The sequence below is a fragment of the Synchiropus splendidus genome, chromosome 5 (assembly GCF_027744825.2).
Source record: "Synchiropus splendidus isolate RoL2022-P1 chromosome 5, RoL_Sspl_1.0, whole genome shotgun sequence".
Lineage (NCBI taxonomy): Eukaryota > Metazoa > Chordata > Actinopteri > Syngnathiformes > Callionymidae > Synchiropus > Synchiropus splendidus.
This window is the reverse complement of record NC_071338.1, coordinates 34346852-34367993: the sequence shown is the minus strand read 5'-3', so window position 1 is coordinate 34367993 and position 21142 is coordinate 34346852. Positions and strand designations below refer to the sequence as shown.

Below are 21142 nucleotides of genomic sequence, written 5' to 3'. Positions count from 1 at the left end.
CAGGTGGCAGCACACTCCGTCATGGTGACGCAGATTAAAAGAGACAACATTGGTGCGGCGCTACATTTTGTTTCACTAATCCCCCCCGACACACACACACACACCGACCCCCCACCACCCGGCACGGTGCGTCCTGCAGCGGGACATCATTGTAGCGAGTAGATGTCTTCACAGAGGCAAAGCTCTCTAATCCCTGGGCAGATAATTCGTGAGCAAAGAGGATTAGCTCCACCCCACAAAGCCATTGGCTAAATTTAGCCCCTGGTCCTCTTCCAGCGTGTGGTCCCGGGTTAAACCCCTCCCCCTAGCCTCACCCACCACTACACACTGTTGGGCGCCGCGTCGGATTAAATAATCCGGCCATTGAGCCGTTACACTGATGGAGATTCTGTTAGTGAAGCACACGCCCCCAACATTCATGACCTTCTGCTCACTGGGATTAAGGTTGGTGTTGTGTCAGGGGGCGGGGCTCAGGCCCAGCGATGGATCATTGCTGGTGAGGAGCATCGGTGGAGGAGCCGCGATCCAGACTGAGAGCAGGGAGGGCGACTGAAGAGCTTGCAGTCAAGGAAGCCCCCGTCAGGGCCGACCCTGGCGGTCAGTCAGGGCTTCCTCGTGAACAAGTCGGAGCCCATGACCTTCCCATGTCAAGCAGCCCCACCTCGGCTGTTGTTCCCTCTAATTCCTGCTGAAGCAAATCTGACGGCCGCGCTGAAGAGACGACGGCGAGGCTGTGATTGGTCTGATGTCACCTGACCTGCTGAAATGGAGGCTCGATCACACACGTGCACGGGCGTTGTACACACCAAATCCTCTGATGGGATCAGCGGGATTACGGCCGCAGGTGTGCGACGCACGACACCTGCTGGCCGTGGCTGGCACTGCGCCTCCATTCAAGGTCATTCACTGGGGTCTCTGGGTTTCACCCTCGAGCTGCTCATGTCACATCTCTGCACGTGAGGTCTTCCCGCGTCAGAGTGACGATGCTGACAGAGACACCACGGTGAGGAACGCAGGGGTCAGGGGTGGGAAGGACGTGCGTCACCCTGGAGGAAAGAGGAGAAACTGGACCGCAGGGGTGAGAGTCAAGGTTGTCAAGGACTCCCACGACCTGCGAAGGATGGAGACTCCAGCACCAGCACTTTCCCAGATCCTGCTGCCTTCTCACTGCTCACTCGCTCCAGCTCCGGTTTGCTGAGTGCTGACGGCTGGTCTCACCCGTCTCTGCTCCATGAACAGACACACTCCAAGCTGCCTGCCTCTAAAACCAGCCCCGTCTGCCCTCCGAGATGCTCCTGAGGTTCCACCAGCAGACACGAGCTCTTCCTCCATCGGCAGCCGTCGCACCTTCTGTGGGGGTCCGTTGGCAGATAGTGCCCTCTAGTGGTCAGTGAGCAGACTCGAATCTGGGCCTGGAAACCTCACGGTGGCCTTCTGAGGGCCCCTGGCAGGGACGTGTGGTTAGTCATTGACCAACAGGCCTGGACTGAGAGGAAAACACAAAGTGGCATGTGGAACCTTTGCCTTCCGTGCTTCGATAATGCGCAGGGGCCTGCACGCTCTCTGAGGGAAACAGCTAAACAGAGGTTCGAATGCAGGAGGGACAGGTGACTGACCTGGGCGTCCTGGAATACTAGCGTCCTAAATCATCTTTAGGACGAAAATAGCCATGAAAGACTGAAGTGATGACAAACACAGGGATCACTTTCGATAGAAGCACAGAAACACCAGCGATGATGCTCTCCTCTGGTGTCCACGCCGTCCTCACTCCAGCCTCTCCTGGGCTTGGTGACACTTCCTGCTGAGAACCATGGCCGATGACGCCTCAGACGTCCTCGCTGCTCTCATGAACTCCTGCGGAGGAGGAGGACCGCCCAGGTTCTGTCCAGCTTGATGGCCAGCATGTCCTGTCTGCAGCAGAAACACGAGGGGAACCTGCAACCCAGCTCATCTGGTTCCGGCGTGTAAAGGCAGCGCCGCAGTGAGAGCCAGCAGGGGGCGCTGCAGCCCCGCGGGCGGAGTCCTGTCCAGGGTGTCCCCCGCCTCTCGCTTCGGTGTGCTTCGATAAACAGGACAGTGTTTGTATTCCGCGCTCCAGCGTCTACTTTATGCCACTGTGTTGTGGTTATACGCGTGTCACTTGCAACACGTGACCTCCTCGCCTCCCGTGCGCGGTTTCACTGACGCTGACTTTGTTCTCGGTGTTGTTTAGTCAGTTTCGAGACAAGTGACCCCAGTAAAGCGTTTGCCCACCTGCGCAGTCTGGCTCGGTTGTGTTTCAGGTTTCAAAGTTTGCTCTGAAACACAACAACAACAACAACACAAGCAAAGAAGCAACAGCGCGACTTGGCGCATGCGCCGTGCCGCCAGCTCCGGCCCCTCCCCCTGGGTCGTCCTGGGAAACCCAAACTAACAAGCCGCAGTCACAAGTTGGTGGTCAGACGGAGCCAGTGTGGGACCTGCGCCTCCCGGGACCGGTGCCTCCGCTGACCGCTCCAAAGCGACAGGGAAGCGGACCGAGGCGCTTGTTATGGTTCTGGCGGGTCCACTGCGGGTGAGTCTCGTGAAGGAAGCCAGCGCGGCTCGGTTCGGAGTGAAGTCCAGTCATGACGGCAGTGTTAGCCCGTTAGCTCCGCCACGCAACAACTGTCCGTTTCTTCCGTTCCGAGTGACGGACGGCACATTTCGCATGTTTGTTTTGTGCCGAAGTGAGCTGTAGTTGAGGTGCGCGGGCAACTTTTACTCGGTAACCAGAAGGGCTTTGTGTGGAGACGAGTCTCGTCATTCTGAGGGGACCGGTGAGAAGGTTTCACGTCACCCCACTCTGTGCTTTGGTGTAGCTGCCAAACAACCGCAGCAGGTGGGACTCGCCTGGAGCTCAGGTGTTGTCAGGGTCAGTCCTCCAGCTGCAGATGGCCTGGTGCCGGCGGCTCATGGAGGCGAACCTGGCTGACGAGGCTGTGCAGAGCAGGACCTGGACAGGTGTGTCGTGCCCCACCAATGGTCTCACGCACCAAAGTGAGCCAGCTCATCTCTGGTGCCGCTCCTGCGGAGGAGAGCCGGGCCCGTCTGCGGCCACACGTGACGAGGCAGGTGGGGCTGTGGAATCACCAGAGCCAGGTGCCTTCCTCTTCCTGGCTCCGAAGTCCAGCTGCGGCCATGATGCTGCCTCTGGGCTCCACGAACCCGAGTCACCATTCTGGGCCGCTGAAGGAAGTGGTTCTTCCTGAAACACCAGGGGCCTCCTGGTTGTTGACTCTCGCCTGGAGCCTCTCATGTTTGCCTAAGAAACTCCTCAACGCTGGTCTCTGACAGTGAACTCCGGTGACCTGCGGCCCTTATCAGCAGCTTTGTGGTTTGAAGTTCATTGATGTCCAGGTTTGTGAGCAAGGAGACGGCAGTCAAAAATCACTGTGTTGTTCCGAGAGACTTCCTGGGATCTGAAGGAGTGAAGAGATAAAGAGTCTTCAATGACGGCGAAATCCCTCCGTCTGAGACGTGTGCGCAGCCCCCGGCTGTGGCCGCTGTGGTCACGCGACCTGGCACGTCATCGCCGTGTTGGGTGTGAGACACGTCCTTCAGTCCCATGGTGCAGACTCAAGCCTTTCATCCTGCATCTCCAGACATGAACCTCCACCTGGGCTTAACAGAAGCTGCCAAAGTAAACATGTTTTTGTGTTCAATTTTTGCATGTCGAAGCGTTCCTGTGAGGTCTGGACCCGGCTGTGGTGGGGTCGCTGGAGGGGGACGGACCTGCCACCTCCAGGGCTGAAGCCCTCAGTGGCTCATAAACATGACATCACTGTTCATATATGGAGAGCCGCTCATGCAGCCCAGGTGCCAGGATCCTCTCTCTAGTGTTGGCGTGTCACGAGCCTGCGGGAGCTCGTGTTTGTTCTTGGTTTTTGGACTTTGTTTAGACGACCGAAGTGCTGATCTCAGCAGTGTTTATCCGTCCCGTCCGTTAATCATCCACCGATGGGCGGCATCACCTTGTTACCTGTGCCTCGTGGGATGCAGGCTCCGCCCCCTCACTGCCAGCGCCAGCAGTGAGCCGTGTTTAGCCGCTGTAATTGGCGTGCTGGGCGCCCACGTGCTCGGTGTAAACACACCTGTCTGACATGGACTTAAGCCTCACCTGAGCGAGCCTCGCCTGCGTCCTGCCGCCAGGCCCGGGCTCCACGTGCAGCTCAGTGCGGTTCCACCGCCTCACGCCTTGACTGTGCCGTAGATTACAGCAGTTTAATCTGACTCTGTCCCTCTCTTCGAGGCTGCTCTTCACTCCCCTCCCACGTCTGTCGCAGGAGGGTCTGGTGTGGTGGCCTGGAGTGTTCCCAAGCTGCATATGCAGCAGCACATGCAGAAGATCTTCCGCGGTGACCTGGGTCAGAAACGTGTCCAGCCAGTGTTGTTTACTTGGTGCTCCGTTAATTAGAATGAGCAGCCGCGGGAACCATATTAATCTGATCAGCAGAGACCCAGCTTTGCCGCTAAACCTCTTACAGCCCTTTCGGGAGGGAGAGCCACTTTCTGTTGTCTTCACGCAGACGGTTGCTTCTGCTGTGGTGAGGCTCTCGCAGCAGGAGCGAGCAGGAGGTCGGAGAGCTGCGAGCAACCAGGGGACTCGCTCAGCTTCTCACTTGGTCCTGGTGTGGAACACGTGACCGCACCAGCCGACGAGCTCGTGAGGACCAGAGCGAATGGCGTGCAGCACGCCTAACTCTGCTGCACCTTCCAAACCCTGCCATTGACTCGCCACTTGCTGCCTCCATGTCCTTCCGCACACTTCTTCAAAGAGACGTTGTTGGGACCGACCAGTATTTTGTCACTTGTTTCTCAGTCTCCTTCTGAAGGAACAGACAAAGGTGAAGAACTCGCCTCGCTTCCTCGGTCCTGGGCCTTGTCTCTCTGACGCGGAACATCTTCCGTCACCATAGGGAACATCTGCAGCCAGATTTACCTGGGCTGAGCCGCAAGGTCCCATTTTAGGCCCATGCATTAGAAAACCTCGTGCAAGTCTCTTCACTGCATCATCAAGAAGTATCTGTCACGCCCTCTAGTGATCCAGAAATCTGCTGCAGCTACACCCCTGGTCACGCTTTACCTGCTATTGTCCGAGCGTCTCATGGCTTCCGCTGTGTCTGAGACAGAGATGTTGAGGAAACCACGGCTGATTTGAAGCCTGGGCTCCGGGGCTTGGCTCAAGTGCCCGGGCGTCTGCTGCGAGACTGAAGGCCCTCTCCCCTCATGAGAAAGGGCTGCTCAAGGTGAAGTCTGCTGGTGAACTTGAGGAGGTCACACTGTCAGGCAGCAGAAAAGGCTTCCGTTAGCAAGCTGCGTCAGAAGAAGCCGGAAGCCTGTGTCAGCTGAAGAGTCGTGAGTCATGCGGCTTGTTTTCGACGGACGTGTTACAGTCCAGGCTGAAGGACAGGAAGCCCTGAAGCAAAGCAGATTGAGTGAAGGCGCAGCAGTGTGGGGGCTGATGAAGGCCAAGACCCTGGTTACAGCCAATAAGATGACGCTATCTGGGCCGGCAGGTATTTGGTTTCAGTGCAGCAGGTAATAACTGTCACCAAACACTGAGGAGACCTTTCATCCCGCGCTCCCCGGCCAGCCTTTGTGTGAACAGAGGCGGCTTTTGTGTGGCGGGCCAGGTGGCGTCACCGCGCTGCCCTCATATCTGTCCGCTGGGACGTCAGCCGCGGTTGATTAAATCAAAGTGCCGTGACGGTCTAAGTGGTCGGCAGCAACAGGTGCCGTGGCTGACGCTGCAGCGCAGTTAAGAACCGGGTTCAAGCTCAGAGCGCGCCGTCTGTGGAGCATTAACTGGCCCACTCCTCAGCCCTCTTGTCAATGCTTGACCAGCTGGATTCCACAGCTACGACAGCCGACCCAGGAACATCCTCGCTGTGTTCAGCCAGCCGGGGGATGGTCGGGACAGTCGTGGAGGAGGGTCTGGCTGGAAGTAAATCTCAGGAGTCGTGTGCATGGGGCTACGGTGTAGGCGCCCAGAAGCTGAGGGTCATGAACGTGATGTGGAACGTGGGTCACTTTCAGTCGTGTTCTCCTCCACCGCTCTGCCTGCGTGAGGCGCCACATGATGCCACTGTGTCTGTGTGGGAGATCCTCCAGATCACGCTGCAGTCACATGGCCGCACCTTGACGCTCGTCCCTGGTTTGGATTGCTGGGTGGCGCCGTGCTGAGGCTCTGATGGTGACCAATGGAGGCCCTGCCCGATGCTCTGAAGAGTCTAATCTGGAGCAGCAGGTGACAGGTGGGATTAAAGGCCTGTTACGCAACGGCCCTCTGACTGGAGCGACTCCAGAGAGGGACGGCAGCGCTCAGTAAGCAGCTGGGAAATCTTCGGAGGTGAAGAGTGAGTCCAGCACTGGAGACGTGGGGGCGGGACTCTGTTGTGTTACTGTATGTGCTCAAGTTGACTCCCAGTTGAAGGCACGGACTCTGACTCAGGGTGACTGCTGGCATGGCTGTTGGTCTTGACTGGATTTGTCAGACTGGTTTGCCTGCCTCCTAAAGCACTAGTGCAGGCCACTCTACCGTTTCATTCATGTTTGGACAGCTCTAACGTTCATTCTCTCAGCTTGCTTTCTCATTCCTCCAGCTTTGAGTGGAGGAGCTTTGATTCAGTGCCATGTCAAACCAACCGCCGCCACTCTGTCATCCAAGCTTGATCTGAGGGATGGAAAAGGAGCAGAGCGTGGAACTCTTCTGGTCATTTCTCTCCCCACACAGCTTTGTTTGTGTATTGCACTTAAGTGTTGGATACGGCAAGAGCACAGGTGCCGCTCACTGTAAGGTTGGGAGTCTCATGCTTTTGACTGGGTCACCACACTTTGTTGAAGGGTTCTGCTCCGTCATCACTCCTCCCTCCTGTTCATCTTCCGTGGGCCAGTGACGAGCTGCTTCTGGGCTCTGTACGTGTTCCCTGTTGCTGTGCATGTCTTTGGATCTGCATCTTGTTTTGAGCCCACTGTACGCCAAGACGTGAAGCTTGATGCTCTCCTGGTGTCGGTGAAGGTTTGTAGTGTAGTGAGCACCTTGTCAGCGGAGCGGCAGTAGCTCTGCGGGTCAGACGAGCAACACTGTGACCACATGAAGGTGTGTGGTGGACCTAGAGGAGCATGGTCGGCTGGTTCCCTCCGACTGTTTTCCCCTGCCACCGAGAGCCGGTGCCTCAGTATAGAACTGTAGTGTATAGACTGTGACCGAGACCATCCGTTCTAGTCGTTCTCCATCTAATATGAGGTGAGAAGATGGTTCCTGCAGGGAGCACACGAGACCTTTGCACCTCAGAAGTACAGAGGAGCGAAAGCAGCTGTTGATAAGAAAGAAACAAGCTGGAAGAGTTTGCAGGGAGAGGAGGGAGTCTGAAAGCTAACCATCACAGGTGTGGTCACATGACACTGAGAGGAGAGCCTTCAGGGTGAACAGCGTGTGAGAGCTGCAAAGGAAGAAAAGGGATCATCCCAGGTGGCAGCGGCGCATTCTGAAGAGACACTGGCAGGAAGAGGAGTCTCAGTTGGGACAGGACCCCTGGTGGGCCACGTGCGCGAGGTCACCTGTTGGTCAGAACCTTGCCACACAAAGGCGCCAGCACTTGTGCATGCCTGACGTTGTCGCCTAGCTTTGTAGCACTGTCCAACATTTGCTGACCAAAGCTCACCAGCCAGCGTGTTGGGCTGCGTTATGCGAGGCTCTTGTCAGAGGCGAGGGAGGAAGCTGGCCCAGTGCACTTTAAGGGAAGAGGATTAGACTCTGGAGTATTATTAGCCCTCCGATCATCCCGTAGCTGATCCGCCTAGTTCCAGCGCTGCATTTGTTCACTGGGAGATGTGGACATTTTTGTCAGAGCAGAATTGTCCAGGTCCTGTCCTCCAGTGACTCCTCTGCTGCTCTGACTGGATGGGTCTTTTGTCAAACCCCCGCAGCCCTCCCTGTCAGGTCCGTGTGATGACCACCGAAGCCAGTGTCTGTTTTGGTGCCAGGGATCTGCAGACAAAAGAAAATTGTCTCTGCAAATATGCGAAGAGAGTCCAGGCCTTCAATCCCACCAGTGTACCGAGTCGCTAATGACCCAAGCCCGGTTCTCTCGGAGACCATGCTGTCAGTCCTCTAGTGGGTTGACAAAATGTCAGCCTTCATGTGGTCACGACCTGCAGCCATTTGATGCACCAGCATGCAGACACAGCACAGGTGGATCCTCTGTGGTGTATGAGCAGCAGATGATGCACACCTCAACGCCGCCTTACCTGGCCGCGTGCCCGCGAACACTGGAGCTCAGCTGTGGTTCTGACCCTTGTCCCGTCAGTCAGTGGGTCTACCGCTGTAACAGCTGCCGCGGTGACTCTGTCCTGTCCATTTAGCCATGACTCAGGTGGAGGAGGAAGGTGTGTCTTCAGTCACCGCTGTGGTGACTGGTGTGGGTGTCCAGCACACGGACAACCACCTCACCGCGGTGATACAAGGACAAACGTTATCAAGCCAAGGTTTCGTCCTGGCTGCCGAGACCAGACCTCGTCTGGGATTCATCTCCAGGGACGGAGTTTCCTCTGTCTGACTCACTTCAGCTCCCTCTGTCCTTCAGTCTCAAGGTGGACACTGACCACGGTCGTATGACGGCCCTGAAGCCTTTGGACTTGCACTTCTTTTCTGTCTTGTCTGGACATTTGGGCCCGGTTCTCTCAGATGATCTGACTAACGTGTTAAATTCCCATCGCTTCTGTCAGTGTGGGCATGATGATGAGGTTCTCCGCTTGTGGTTGGGCCTCCTCCAGGGTTTGTCCGTGCTGAAACTGTCACGCGCCGTGTTTCTGTGAGACTGTTGAACGCGGATGGTCAAACAGATCTCTCCCACTTTTTAAATATTTATGCTGAGCAGTGGAGAGAATAAAACATGGCCGTGCTGTACAAAGGTCCCTGTTCTCCGTGTTCCTCCAGAGGACCGGTCGCAGCTTCAGCGCCGGCCTCAGTGTCAGGTTTCCAACACGCTCTTGCGGATGTGATGTTTTTGTGCAGCAAGGTTATCGCTCAGTTGAACTTTGGCTCAAGTGACTCTGAATAAATCATGTTGACTCATCGCACAACTGCCAAACACAGGTCACTCACGAAGCGCTGTTTACCTGCTCACGAGTCTCAGCTGACATCTGAACATCTTTCTGTGTCTCCACAGTGTCCAGGGACATGAAGCTCACGCCGAAGCAAGCTCCACTCTATGTGAGTATTCCCTCATCAGCTGCCCTGACTCCGTGATCCTGGACCCGCGAGACGCTTGGGTTCGCTCTTTGTCTGTGTTTCCACGTGGACCAGTGCGGGTCCGCATCCTCCACCTGTGGAGTCACAAATACTGTAGTAGTTCAGACGTGAGGGACTGGATTAGGTTTTGAAGCTAACTTGGCAAACAAAGTTTCAGAAGTCAGAGGGAGAAAGAGGAGGACTGGTGAGGGCCGCTGGATTGACTGCCAGGCCCGTGTGATCCTTCAAACCCTGCCGTGGTTTCCCAGGCTGAGGGAGCGTGGTCCTCCAGACGGTGCCAGGCTTACTTTAGCTGATGTTTCCATGGTCTGTTCTCCAGTCAGGAGATGATTATACTGGGTTCAGTTTAGGACAGAAAGACATTTTTCCCGATTTGGGATTGGAATGTGATGCCAGCGATGCTCACCGTTGGGTCGACATGGTGACTCCGTTTTGGAAATGGGACAGTCTGAGGACGCCAGGACTTGTGCTCTGACACCAGCGGTGATGACGTAGAGTTACAGGATTCACAAAACATCTGAGCCACGTGAGTCTCCGCAGGTCACGACACATCGTGTCCTGGAATGATGTGGAATGCTCAGGGAGTTACTCATCAGCGACAGCATTCCTGCTTGCTGCTGATGAAGATGCTCCAGAGTTGCTGCTGGGCTCCTCCTGACACGTTGGTACAGCTTCCTCAACACTCCTGCAGCTGCTCCCTCCTCTCTCCAATCATCCTCTGCTGCCCCTCTAACAAGCCCTCCCCCATCCCCCAGTGAGACGCCCGGCGGGCCGGGAGCCGCGCAGGAAACAAGCAGAGTTATGAGGCCAGAGTGGACGTCTGTGGTGGGGCGACGGCCAGACCATCTTATCTGCAGTTTACAGCCTCCACTCTTGGGAGCTGCCGGGCCTCATTACATCAGAACCTCACGCAGTTATGATGGCGCTGCGGTGTTGGGGCGCAGGAGGCCTCTTCAGCAGCGCGTTGCAAGATGCTGCCCAGTGTGGGTGGAGAAGCGTCGGACCCGAGCGGCTCAGTTGAACCAGGGAGCAGCGGGACTCCTGCACATGCGCGGCACAGTCTCAGCTGGGTGTCTGGATCAATGGTGGAATGTTGGTTTGAGTTATCGCGCTTTTGTTTCCTGAAAGTTTGAGTTGTCTTTGCACAAGTAGCACACACACGGATCTGAGTGGGCGGGTGGTGGTGGGGGGAGGTGAAGGGTGGGGGGGTTAGCGAGCGGCCTCCAGCTGTTCTACCGAACCATCCTCAAAAGAAGCTCCCTGATTAGCGGGTCAATACCTCAGCGGGTCACTTTGTGAAGTCCTTATTAGCAGCAGGAAGCTCAGCGGTGGACGACAGACTTTCATGAGCCGCTCTGCCTCTGAAGCCGTCCGGACTCACGCCCAGCTGCTGCTCCTCTAACCAGCGCTCAGAAACAGTGAGGAGGGTTTACCTGCAGGGGTCAAAGTTCAAGAGCGGCTGGTCTCAGCGGGGCTGGGTTAGGGGCCTGGATCCATCCCTGAAGAGTCTGGCAGAACAATGGCCTCTTCATGCTCTGCCCCTGTGCCCACACTTCTCCTCCTGACCCCTGGTGGCTGGAGCATGTTCCTCCCTGACTTGTGAAGCTCTCGCTCATCGTGGCACTAGTGAGTTTTCTCAACGTGACGACTGGAGTGTGGCGTCTGAGACCCGTGTCAGCAGTGGGTGGGACCTGTGTCCAGTTGATCCCCTGCACCACTGTGATCATGTGGAGTGAAAACCCTCGAACTGAACCGGAGGCCCAAAGCTCTTCCACGCATGGCGTCTGCTGTAGAAACCTCTGTGCGAGAAGTGAGCGACGCTTGTTACTGCTGTGGCTTCACATCTAGTGGAACTCATAGCTGCACTCCTTCTTCCTGGTAAAATACCAGCTCTGTCAGACTGTGGATCCTGACTGTGTGCGTGTGTGTGCGTGTGTGTGCGTGTGTGTGTGTGTGTGCGTGTGTGTGCGTGTGTGTGCGTGTGCGTGCGTGTGTGTGTGTGTGTGTGTGTGTGTGTGTGTGTGTGTGTGTGTGCGCGCGCGCGCGCGCGTGCGTGCGTGCGTGCGTGCGTGCGTGTGCGCAGGGTCAGTGTGTGCTCACTGTGCAGCTGACGAGAGAGGAGTTGTCGGAGGATGAAGACGCCACCCGATACTTTCTGCTGTTCTCTGGCAGCACGCAGAGTCACCTGACCAGCACCGTCAGGTCCGGACCCGGCAGCCTGCAGGCCGTCTGTCCAGGTGAGGGAAGCCCAGCCTGAAGACTGAACCTCAACCATGTAATGTTTGTCGTCCTCTTCTCCTGCAGCTCACGACTGCTGTGAGGTGGTGTCCGTCACTCTGTGTTCACTCCAGCTGGACCCTCAGGAGGAACCGGTGCCATGTTTGGGTCGTGCGATTCCAGTGGCTGAGCAGAGATTCAGCTTCGTCCAGGACCTGGCTTTTGACATGGCTCAGTTTCTGGTAATGACTCGCTGGCTTGACTCGGTGTCTCCGAGACCCTGGTCTCAGCTCCTCTGGTTCTCTCAGGTGAGCACAGCAGGACGGGCTGATGGCCTGGAGGGGGCGCTGCTGCTGGACGAGTGTCAGATCCCCCTGCGAGAGTGTGAGCGCCTGGACCAGAGTCTGTCTCTGGCGCTGCGCCACCTGCCACTGCCTGCCGGCTGGAGCCTGCTGGGCAGCACCTTCACCAACAGCTCGGGTGAGTTCCTCATGCTCCATGCTGGTGCTCTAAAGACCTGATGCTGAACTGTCTGAGCTCAGTAGGGGGCACTGTGTGTGGGAAGAAGAAGTACAGCTGCGTTGCTCTGAAGACATCTTGACTCCGGGAGCGCGCTGAGGTCACGGGGAACAAGCAACACTCATCTCTGTCTCCTCCTCAGACGTGGAGCCCAGAGAGACTCTGCTGCACTTCTCCTCCCGACGCGGCCTGTGTCGGGTCACCAGGTTCCTGCTGCAGCAGCCCGGCGCTCGCGATGCCCTGAGACTGGCCAACAGACAGGGCCTGACCCCAGCGGCCCTGGCCCAGCAGAGAGGACACGCAGGCCTGCTACAGCTGCTCACACAGTAGGTGGATTCACCACGTCTGGGGCTGCCGTGGTTTGTCTGCGCCATGACATGAGCAGCCTCTTCCCAATGACATCATGAGTCGCTTGGGTCCTCAGAGTCAGGAAAACGACGAGGCGATTCTTCTGCTGTTGGCAGTGACATCACTTCCTGTTCCTGTGTGTTTGTGATCTGTGCGACTGTGTTGGGAAGTGGAACCTGGAGAGCCTTGGGTCTGGAGGACTGCTGCTGGCTGTGTTAGCTGAACGCTCCGATTCCCTCACTCTCTCATTGAAGCGCTTGGTAGAGGGTCAGAGGTGACGCGTGTGGCCTCATCAGACCGCCCTGACACGCTCTTCCTGTGTCTGCTGTCAATTACATATCTGGAGATAGTTTTTGCATCTCGGACATGTTTTTAACCTATTTTTGCAGTAGACCCTATAATACTAACTTTCACTCCCTTTTCACACGTTACTGTAAGGCTTTTAAAAAAAAAAGATGGCAGCTGAAAAAAGCGGCACATTCATTGGGTTGGTCAATATTTTCAAAAGGAAATCTAAGCTGTCTCGATGATTGACAAAAGAATTCGAAAATCTCAAACGACACTGGAGCAATGAAAACAGATGATATATGAACACAGTCTGGAGGCGGCGCTGCAGCGGTGATGTCATGGAAGACGGTTTTCACTTGACACTCTTGAGGGAACTTGGACATGTCTGAAGGTGCACACGCCCTCTGACACAGTCACTCACACGTGTTGGTTTTGCTGTCCTTGTGGGGTCCTCTCCTGGCCATCTCCCTTTCCCCAGCCTCTCTCTCCCCCTAAGCCTGACCAAAACAAATGGCTCACCTGAACCAGGACTCTGAACCAAACTGGAACCTCATTATAATGACCCAGTTATTTTGAAGTCTTCATCCTCAACATGAGGCTTAACCTCATGGGGACCAGCAAAATGTCATAGGGGCCTCACAACAATAGTTTTTGTTGAAGGATTGGTCACCACCAAAAAAAACAAAGAAAAAAAGGTAAACAAAGCACACACACACACACACACACACACACTCAGTAGGTCAGCGATCAAATGAGGAACTGTGCTTGTGGCTGTGTGCTAGGATCATCTGACTGAGCTACTGTGGTCACATGATTCTCTGAAAACGACAGACTGCACCTTTGAGTCACATGATCGCAGCAGCCACGCCAGTGTTTAGTGTGTTACCACGGCAACAGCTGAGCGGCTCTGTGTGAACGTTGAAGTGACCTCAGCTCGGGGGAGGAACGGGCCCGCCCCGGGTGGGAGCCGCAGGAGGCGTGGCCTCTGAAGAAGCGGCCCTCGGAGCTGCTGCTAACGTGTGTGGGTCAGCTGATGTGTGGCTGATCTGAGCGTCCCTCCCTGCAGGGCCGAGGAGGATCCGACCAGCGACCCAGGACAGGAGCCGGACGGCCGGCTGCTCTCCAACCTGCCCGCCCTGGACACACACACTCTGACGCTGACACCCGGTGGGGACCGTCCAAGCCTCCAGGCCAGCGTGGAGCAGCTTCTGCGTCTGCAGGTCGGTCATGTGACTCACACATGTGTTGTGGGTTATTCCTCACTTGTTTAGACCGTCCTCACTAGGTGGCGCCATGAACTGAAGCAACATCCGCAGCACTTCACACACAACTCATGTTAACAAACACAGATCACCTGGAAACACCTAGGTCCAAAACCTTCTTCACACCCAACTAGGCATTACACCGTTGGCACTCATGCACCTCACACATGAAAATAGACCACACAAGCACAAACACACACAGGCAGAAGGTGATAAAATGGACAGAAGCAAAACACACATTTGAAAAGTTCCTGGCCAACGCACAGATGAAGGCAGTGACCGACCCATGTTCATGTACAGAGAGACACACGAGCCCAGAATCTGGACATGAAGACACTCACACACTAACTTTGAGCTCAGCTTTGTTCTCGTCACCTGCGTGAGTGTTGCTCCGCTGCATGTTTGTCTTTTCTCTCTGCGTTTGTCTAACCGGTGAACTCCCTGAGTCAGCAGGCAGCTTCTGACAGGAACCACCACGTTTGTTCTATCTTTCAGAGAGGCTCGGTTCTGGACCAGGAGTCTGGGTCGGGAGTCAGTGCCACCCAGAGTCTGGGCTGCGTGGAGAAGCTACAGCCGGGCTCCTCGGAAGGTTGGGGCTCACAGGAGAGCTTGGTTCCAGGCAGCGTCGAAGAAGCGTGTCCACGTGTGAGCTGTGAGTCCGGCCCCCAGGATCATGGCCCGGTTCCCCCTCAGGATTGGGTGTGTCTCAGTTCAAACAGGCAAAGAGAAAGAAAAGAAACAGAACCTGTTTCCAGTGACGGGAGTGAAGCGGACCCAGTAGAGGGGGGGCTCCTCCCGCTGGGAACGTCCACACCAGCGGTTCGGGATCAACACGCTGAGGTCCCGGTCCAGGAAGGACGGGGAGGAACTCCGGGACTGGACTTATCTGAGCAGGAAGCTGGAGAGGACTCTGCCATGGGTCAGTCCTACTCCTCAGATGGATCGGCTCGGGACGACAGCGGGGAGTTCAACGGTGCGGTATCATTACCGGGGCGACACCCTCATCCCTCTGTGACAGAGTGCGGTGATGTAATCAGGAGTCCGGACCTCCTCCTGATAGAAGGGCCCACTCAGGGGGAACCTCCAACACACACTCTGGAACAAAACCAGGAAACAGCTGGTGGGGATTACGAGACGGGCTCCAGTCCAGAACTCGCCCCCGATTCTGGGAACTGGGCTGTTGTGGAACCTTCTGGAGACGACATGGAGCCTGTGTGTGGAGCCGACAGGAGACCTGAGACATCTGTGGAGGGTCTGCAGAACCCAGAGGTCTCGGGCAGTGATGATGACTGCAGCTTCCAGTCGCTGGGAAGCTCCACCACGGATATTTACCTCCCGACCCTGGAAAGTACGAGTCTAGAGGATGCGGCTCGGTCCTCTGGTTTGGACCAAGAGGGTGCTGGAACAGAACTGTCTCTCAGCAGCCCAGAGAGGACAGGAAGTGCATCAGGTTCCCCCCAAAACAGCCCGTCCTCCCCTTTGGATTTATCCTCTACTGGCACAGTGCTGAGTGAAGCTAGTGAGTCTGGGTTAGGATCCAGTCTGCTTCCTGTGGACCAGGTCGGGCAGGAGTCCTGGGCGGAAGGAGCTCCGGGGGTCCCTGACAGCTCAGTAGCAGGTGAGTCACCTGCCGTCGTCATGTTTTGGGAGGCTGCTGAGATCATGTTAGCCACATGCTAGCCTGGTTGTTGTTGTTGTTGTTAGCCTGAAGAGAGTGTTGGGTCCTGAACGATCACAAGAGCCACGACACATGCACACATAGGTGGTGCCAGCCGGATCTGACGGGCTTGTTCATGGAGGGGTTCCTCTGACATGCCTTCTGCTCTGGTCCTCGCTGGACCTCCAGCAAGACGGCTGCTGAGCGGGGGCTCAGGTTCCTGGCTGAGTGTCGCTGCCCTTTGCCTCAGCTCTTCTGTCACCACGTGATCAGAGGAGCGGAAGTGTTGGAGGAACAGAGAGCGAGAGTTTCAGGGTCACGGTGAAGTCAGCAGCAGCAGCAGGAGGTGATGATGAGGTCACTGCTCTTATCTGGAGCTCGCCCGTCATCACTGAAACCAAAGTAGAGCCGGTTAATGATTCTTCAGCAAAGTCGGAGCACATTGATTCTGCTGAGCAAACAAGCTTTTCCTCACCCAGAGCAAACGGCCAGGACAAGGTCCAGCAGAGAGGGGGGTGACGTGGGTCTGGATGAGGATATGATCCAGAGGCTGGACACTGAACCAGTGCTGCTCTCTGAGTCACCTCTAACTGCTCATTCTCAGATGCGACTCCTCTAGCTCTGTGTGAGGTCACGAGCTTGGTAATGCTCATAGTCAACTGGTTGCTCTTTGCTCTGCTCTACAACCATGTCATTTTATGAAGGCAAAGGCCCCCCCCCCTCTCTCTGCTCCTTTGATACTGGACTCCAGGGGACTCAGGCGGGTGTCACACTAACACAGTGGCAGGTCATCGCTGTATTTACAGCGAGGCAGAACTCAAGTTGTCATGGTGATCTGGCGTTTGATTGACGGCCTACACTTGAGGAGCTGATGAGAAATCAAAACGCAGTGTGGCTGCTGTCAGGTGTGTTGTCCTGGCGCTCGGCAGGAAGACGAATGAGTGTAATCCATCGCTGATCCAAAACCCTCACTCTGGCTTTATGGTCAAATACTGCTGTGATGGCACTGCAGTCAAACCCAAACTTCAGTATCAGGACGACAGACAGATAGTGTGTTGTTGTCTGCAGAGCTGGAGCTGGAGGTGGACGTGTCGGAACCCTCTGGCGCCGCAGTCCAGGAGGAGGACAGAGGCTCGGCAGAGAAGGCGGACGTCTCTATGGTAAGACCAGAGTCTCCTTGCTGGATTTGCAGTGTTAATCTGGGACCTGTGTGAGATTAGCGGGGCGATGAGTCATCGTTTACGCCCTGAAATGGTCGGCCATGTTTGTTTACTGGAAGAGGAAGTCTGAGTTTCTTCCTCCTTTCACTGGTGAGAGTGAACCGAGGTCCAAACCTGTTCTCGCCCGCATCGACCTGGTGTTTGAATTTCCCTGTCTTCAGGTTAAAGATTCGCTGAGAATCTAAAACAGACAGAGAGAGGCACAGCGTGTGCTTAGCTGCTGAGGAGTGGGAGAGCTGGCTGCTGCGGCTCCTCCTGCAGGGGGCGCTGGCACGCCGTTTCTGCTGAGGAGCACGTTCAGTGTGTTTCTGAGGATTGTTGCTGACTGACAGATTCCTCAGTTGATTCTGCGCTGCGTCCACCTATTCCTGGCTGTGGGTGAGACACAGATGTTTACCGCAAGAGGAGATGATGGTCCGCCAGCAGAGGGCAGCGCAGGAAACTTTTGAGCGTCTGAAAGTTCCAAGCCGTCGTGGCTGATGTTGTTGGAGCTGCTTGTTCTCACACTTGACAGCAGTGCAGTCGTCATCTGGGTGTTGCTGCAGTAAATATTTGAAGATAAGGAGCACGTTTGTGCAGCTGCTCTCTGGTGAGCGTGTTTAGCTAGTGATCCTGCAGCAGTCCCGTGAGCCGCAGAGGCGGATCGGGTTCACGAAGCTCGGCTGTCAACATGTGTGTCTGTGTGTTGGTTCAGGGCAGTGTGTCTCTGCATTGTGTGTTAGTGCACATTATTGTGTGTGTGTGTGTGTGTGTGTGTGTGTGTGTGTGTGTGTGTGTGTGTGTGTGTGTGTGTGTGTGTGTGTGTGTGTGTGTGTGTGTGTGTGTGTGTGTGTGTGTGTGTGTGTGTGTGTGTGTGTGTGTGTGTGTGTGTGTGTGTGTGTGTGTGTGGGTGTTTAGCTGTGTGCATGCATATTCTAATTCATACTGGTGTGCCTTTGTTTTGTGTCAGTGTGCGTGTACTTGTATAGTGGTCCTTGCTGGTTTGAGAATTAAAACTTCCAAATAGCTGGGTCATTAGTTAGGTTGGGTAATTCATTTTAGGGGGAGAGGCCAGGGAAAGGCTGCTGGCCAGGAGGGTCCCCACTAGGGATGGGCGATCATTTATTGTACACCATATCCCGCCAAACACAATCTGCACGATACACTCGTGACACACTCGCTGCATCGGACCAGCACGCGTGAACATGAGGAGACGGTGACGGTGACGGCGCCGCGTTTGACGGCCCACACCGGCGTGTGACAGTTGTGGAGAGTGTGGTGGACACCATGGTCGTTTGAAAGTGATGTTGAATCCACGGAACCTTGGATCATGACACTGGTCGACTCAACTATTATATTTAGACATAAACAAATAATGATGCTGGAGACAAACTCCAGTCATAATTTTCATCATAAAACAGTTTCAAGAGAGACTGTAGTGTGTACAACTAGGGCTGGGTATCGATTCTAATTTCAAGAATCGATTCGATTCCGATTCTCATGACTTAGAATTGATTATCACGATTCGATTCAATTCGATCCGATCCGATCTCGATTCAGGTTAGTATTGAAACCATTTTCTGAGCTGTTGGCATGATCACATGACAAGTTACACAACGTATTAATACTAGTATCATATTGACATTCAACAGGAAATTAATGAAGGATTCATAGTAAATGATAATAAAGATCCAGATACAGAAGGCCAGATGTGACTGCTCATGGGACTGCTGCATTATTAGAAATATGACATTAAAAATTCACCCAAAAGTTGCTGCTGTTTAATACTAATGTGTGTTTATTTTATTACCAAAATGAAAAAAAGATATTCTCAGCCATTGAAAATGTAAACAGAGTGCTGGTGACTGACTTCACAGCAACCTGACGGTCATTGGTCAGTATGTAAACAGCTCTCTGTGGTCTGTAGTACGTACAAGAGGTCCCACTCCTCATCAATATAGTGAGTTGTCATATTTGTGTAAGATTGCGAAGATGTCCACGCATCACTTGTAATGTCCCCCTGACTGCTGACTGAAGCTTACTTTTCACGTTTTCTTTGACTGACTGGTGCATGTTTGGGATAACAGACGTTTGCGAGACACCGTAACATAGTGAGGCTCTGTTACTTTCATTAGCCGCCTGAAGCCCTCCTTTCCAACGACGGGCGCATATCTTTGCAAATGAAGCCCACAATCGCTTCAGTTATTTTCACAGAGCGTGCAGAATTACCCGCTAGTGGTAAAGTTCGCTCGAGTTTCATTTGTTGTGGCCCGGTGGATGGCTTGGACAGGAGCGCTGGGTGATGTCGCGTCACGTGACTCGTGAGGTGGGTCATATTTCCGCAATACTGCAACACTTCCAGTACCTCCATTAGGCATACGTGCTAATTGCTATGCTTTTGTCGAGCGCGTTTTTGGTTTGGTCGCGTCTGAACGTTGCTAGTGTTGCCACTGTGAGGAGGCATGTTGTTTTGACTTTGGTGTCCCAGGTGCGCGCATGCGCACTTCACCCAGAGAATATGTGTTAAAACGTAAATTAATTAATACGATCTTTGGACCTACGAATCGATTTTATGGAATTGCTGTACGAATCGATTCAGAATCGGAAAATCGATTTTTTTTAAACACAGCACTATGTACAACACATGGAAGAGAAGGAACATGGATTTATCCTGGTCATTGTCGTTATCGGCGAAGTTGCTACATTTATCGTGATAACTTTTTTTGTCCTTATGGCCCGACCCCAGTCCCCACAAAGATGTGTGACAACCCTGCATGTGCGCGTGCCTGTGTGTCTGTGTCACTGTTTTCATCCACAGACGCATCATTTCCATTTCTCTTTTGCAACAACTGAAATGAGAATCTGGGGGTTTCATTTAGAAGTGAATTAGTGTTTTGACTCCATGATGTTCAACGAAATGTTGACGGCAGATCAAAGAGAGCTTTGACCCACTCAGAAGTTGATTGTATCAAATTAAAGGTTCAAAGTTCAGCCACCAGAGGGAGTCAAACTCATCCGTGAGGGGAGCCGTCATGATTCCCACAAGTTCTGTTGGCACGGTTCCCACAGTGACGGAGGGACTTCAGTAGGAGGGACCCGAGTGTGAGCAGATGTGAAGCGCTGCCTTGTTTCCCTCACCACTGCTGCTGGATGTAGAGCCTGGACTGGGGTAGGGAACATGTACGAGCGACACAGGCAGAGGTACAGCCTCTGCGCCCGCCGGGAGAGAGCGCTGGACGTGGTGCTGACCAAGGTAGGCCCGGCGCTCAGTTGCTCTGTACCAGCATGGAGCTCCAGACTCTGGAGCTGCTCCGGTCACACGAGCAGCAGCGGGACGCTTCTGCTCGGACCTCTGATGGGTTGAACCCGCTGAGGAGGCGGGTTCATTCCTCCCTCTGTCATGTTCCTGCTCCGTCCGTCACATGAGCAGGGTGAGCACGCCTGAAGCTTGTGACAGTCAACGCACCGTTCAGGGTCGAGCTAAGAAGCTAGCGCTGCAGAGTGGACCATGGGACTGTTGAGGTTCAGAACCAGCGGTTATTCTGATGTTGACAGTGTTGGTGTAGTTGCTCTCAGAGTTGTTGTTGCCAACATCTCCAGACGACCCGCTGACGTCCACATGAGTGAAGAGCCGTCTTCGCCTGCTCGCCGCAGGGATCAACCCTGGCAAATCACAACTTGCCTGTGGGTAATTATCCGGCCCGACAGTTGCAGCCGGGGCCGCGGCGACTGCGGAGAAGATTGCTGCTCTCGCAGACAGAGTGCTGATTAGCTGGGGAGGAGTGCGGCTGCCGGCCCCGCCGAGGGAGCAGGCGTGTGCAGGAGCTTAATGGGCCTCAGATGCTGGAGACCATGACGAAGTGAGATGTGAGAGATGAGAGCTTCAGCAGGACCCGGTGAGGAACCGAGGTCCGTCAGCTGATGGTGTGACTCTGTCATGGAGGAATGTGCGACAGGCAAACGCTGTGAAGAATTCCACTTAAAACAAAGTCTTCCTCTCAGGACGTCAGAGCTCGCTGCAGTCGCGTCGAGCTAAGCGGGCGCTAGCTTTCAGTGCTAAGAAGAGCTAACCACTGCTGGCTGGCTGTATGCTCCAGGCGTGCTCCGGATGACTGTGGTGTGGACCTGATGCTAGATAGATGCTGAGTGGCATCTCTCTCAGCAGGAGGAGAGGAGGGGGATCATCCTGAAGTAAGGCACTGGAGCTCATCTTCTCTGAACTCAATAATGTTGGAAGAGAGAGAGCTTTATTTTACAACACCAACGTGGTGGAAGTCTCGTCCTCAGTTGGCCCCGCGCCCGCATCATGACTGCTTCTGTTGCCGACTCCAGCTTGTGGTTCTGGGACGGTGCGACGTCTATGTGTCGTCTACACAGC

At 54.8% G+C, this 21142-nt stretch overlaps 1 protein-coding gene across 9 annotated transcripts in view; it reads left to right on the top strand.

Annotated features, from left to right (window-relative positions):
* The first annotated feature begins 2390 nt into the window (after positions 1-2390).
* LOC128758559 (A-kinase anchor protein 13) overlaps positions 2391-21142 on the top strand; it is a 38016-nt gene continuing 19264 nt past the window's right edge. For 7 of the 9 annotated variants that reach the window (XM_053864625.1, XM_053864622.1, XM_053864624.1 and 4 more), the window contains exons 1-9: positions 2391-2554; positions 9192-9235; positions 11358-11511; positions 11579-11733; positions 11800-11971; positions 12153-12336; positions 13713-13866; positions 14404-15526; positions 16634-16725. In XM_053864625.1, the coding sequence (XP_053720600.1) occupies positions 9203-9235; positions 11358-11511; positions 11579-11733; positions 11800-11971; positions 12153-12336; positions 13713-13866; positions 14404-15526; positions 16634-16725 (2067 nt within the window). In that variant the 5' untranslated portion in view covers positions 2391-2554; positions 9192-9202. Of the gene's footprint in view, positions 2555-9191; positions 9236-11357; positions 11512-11578; positions 11734-11799; positions 11972-12152; positions 12337-13712; positions 13867-14403; positions 15527-16633; positions 16726-16757; positions 20018-21142 lie in introns of those variants that run through there. The other 2 variants (XM_053864627.1, XM_053864626.1) reach the window with 1 other exon arrangement.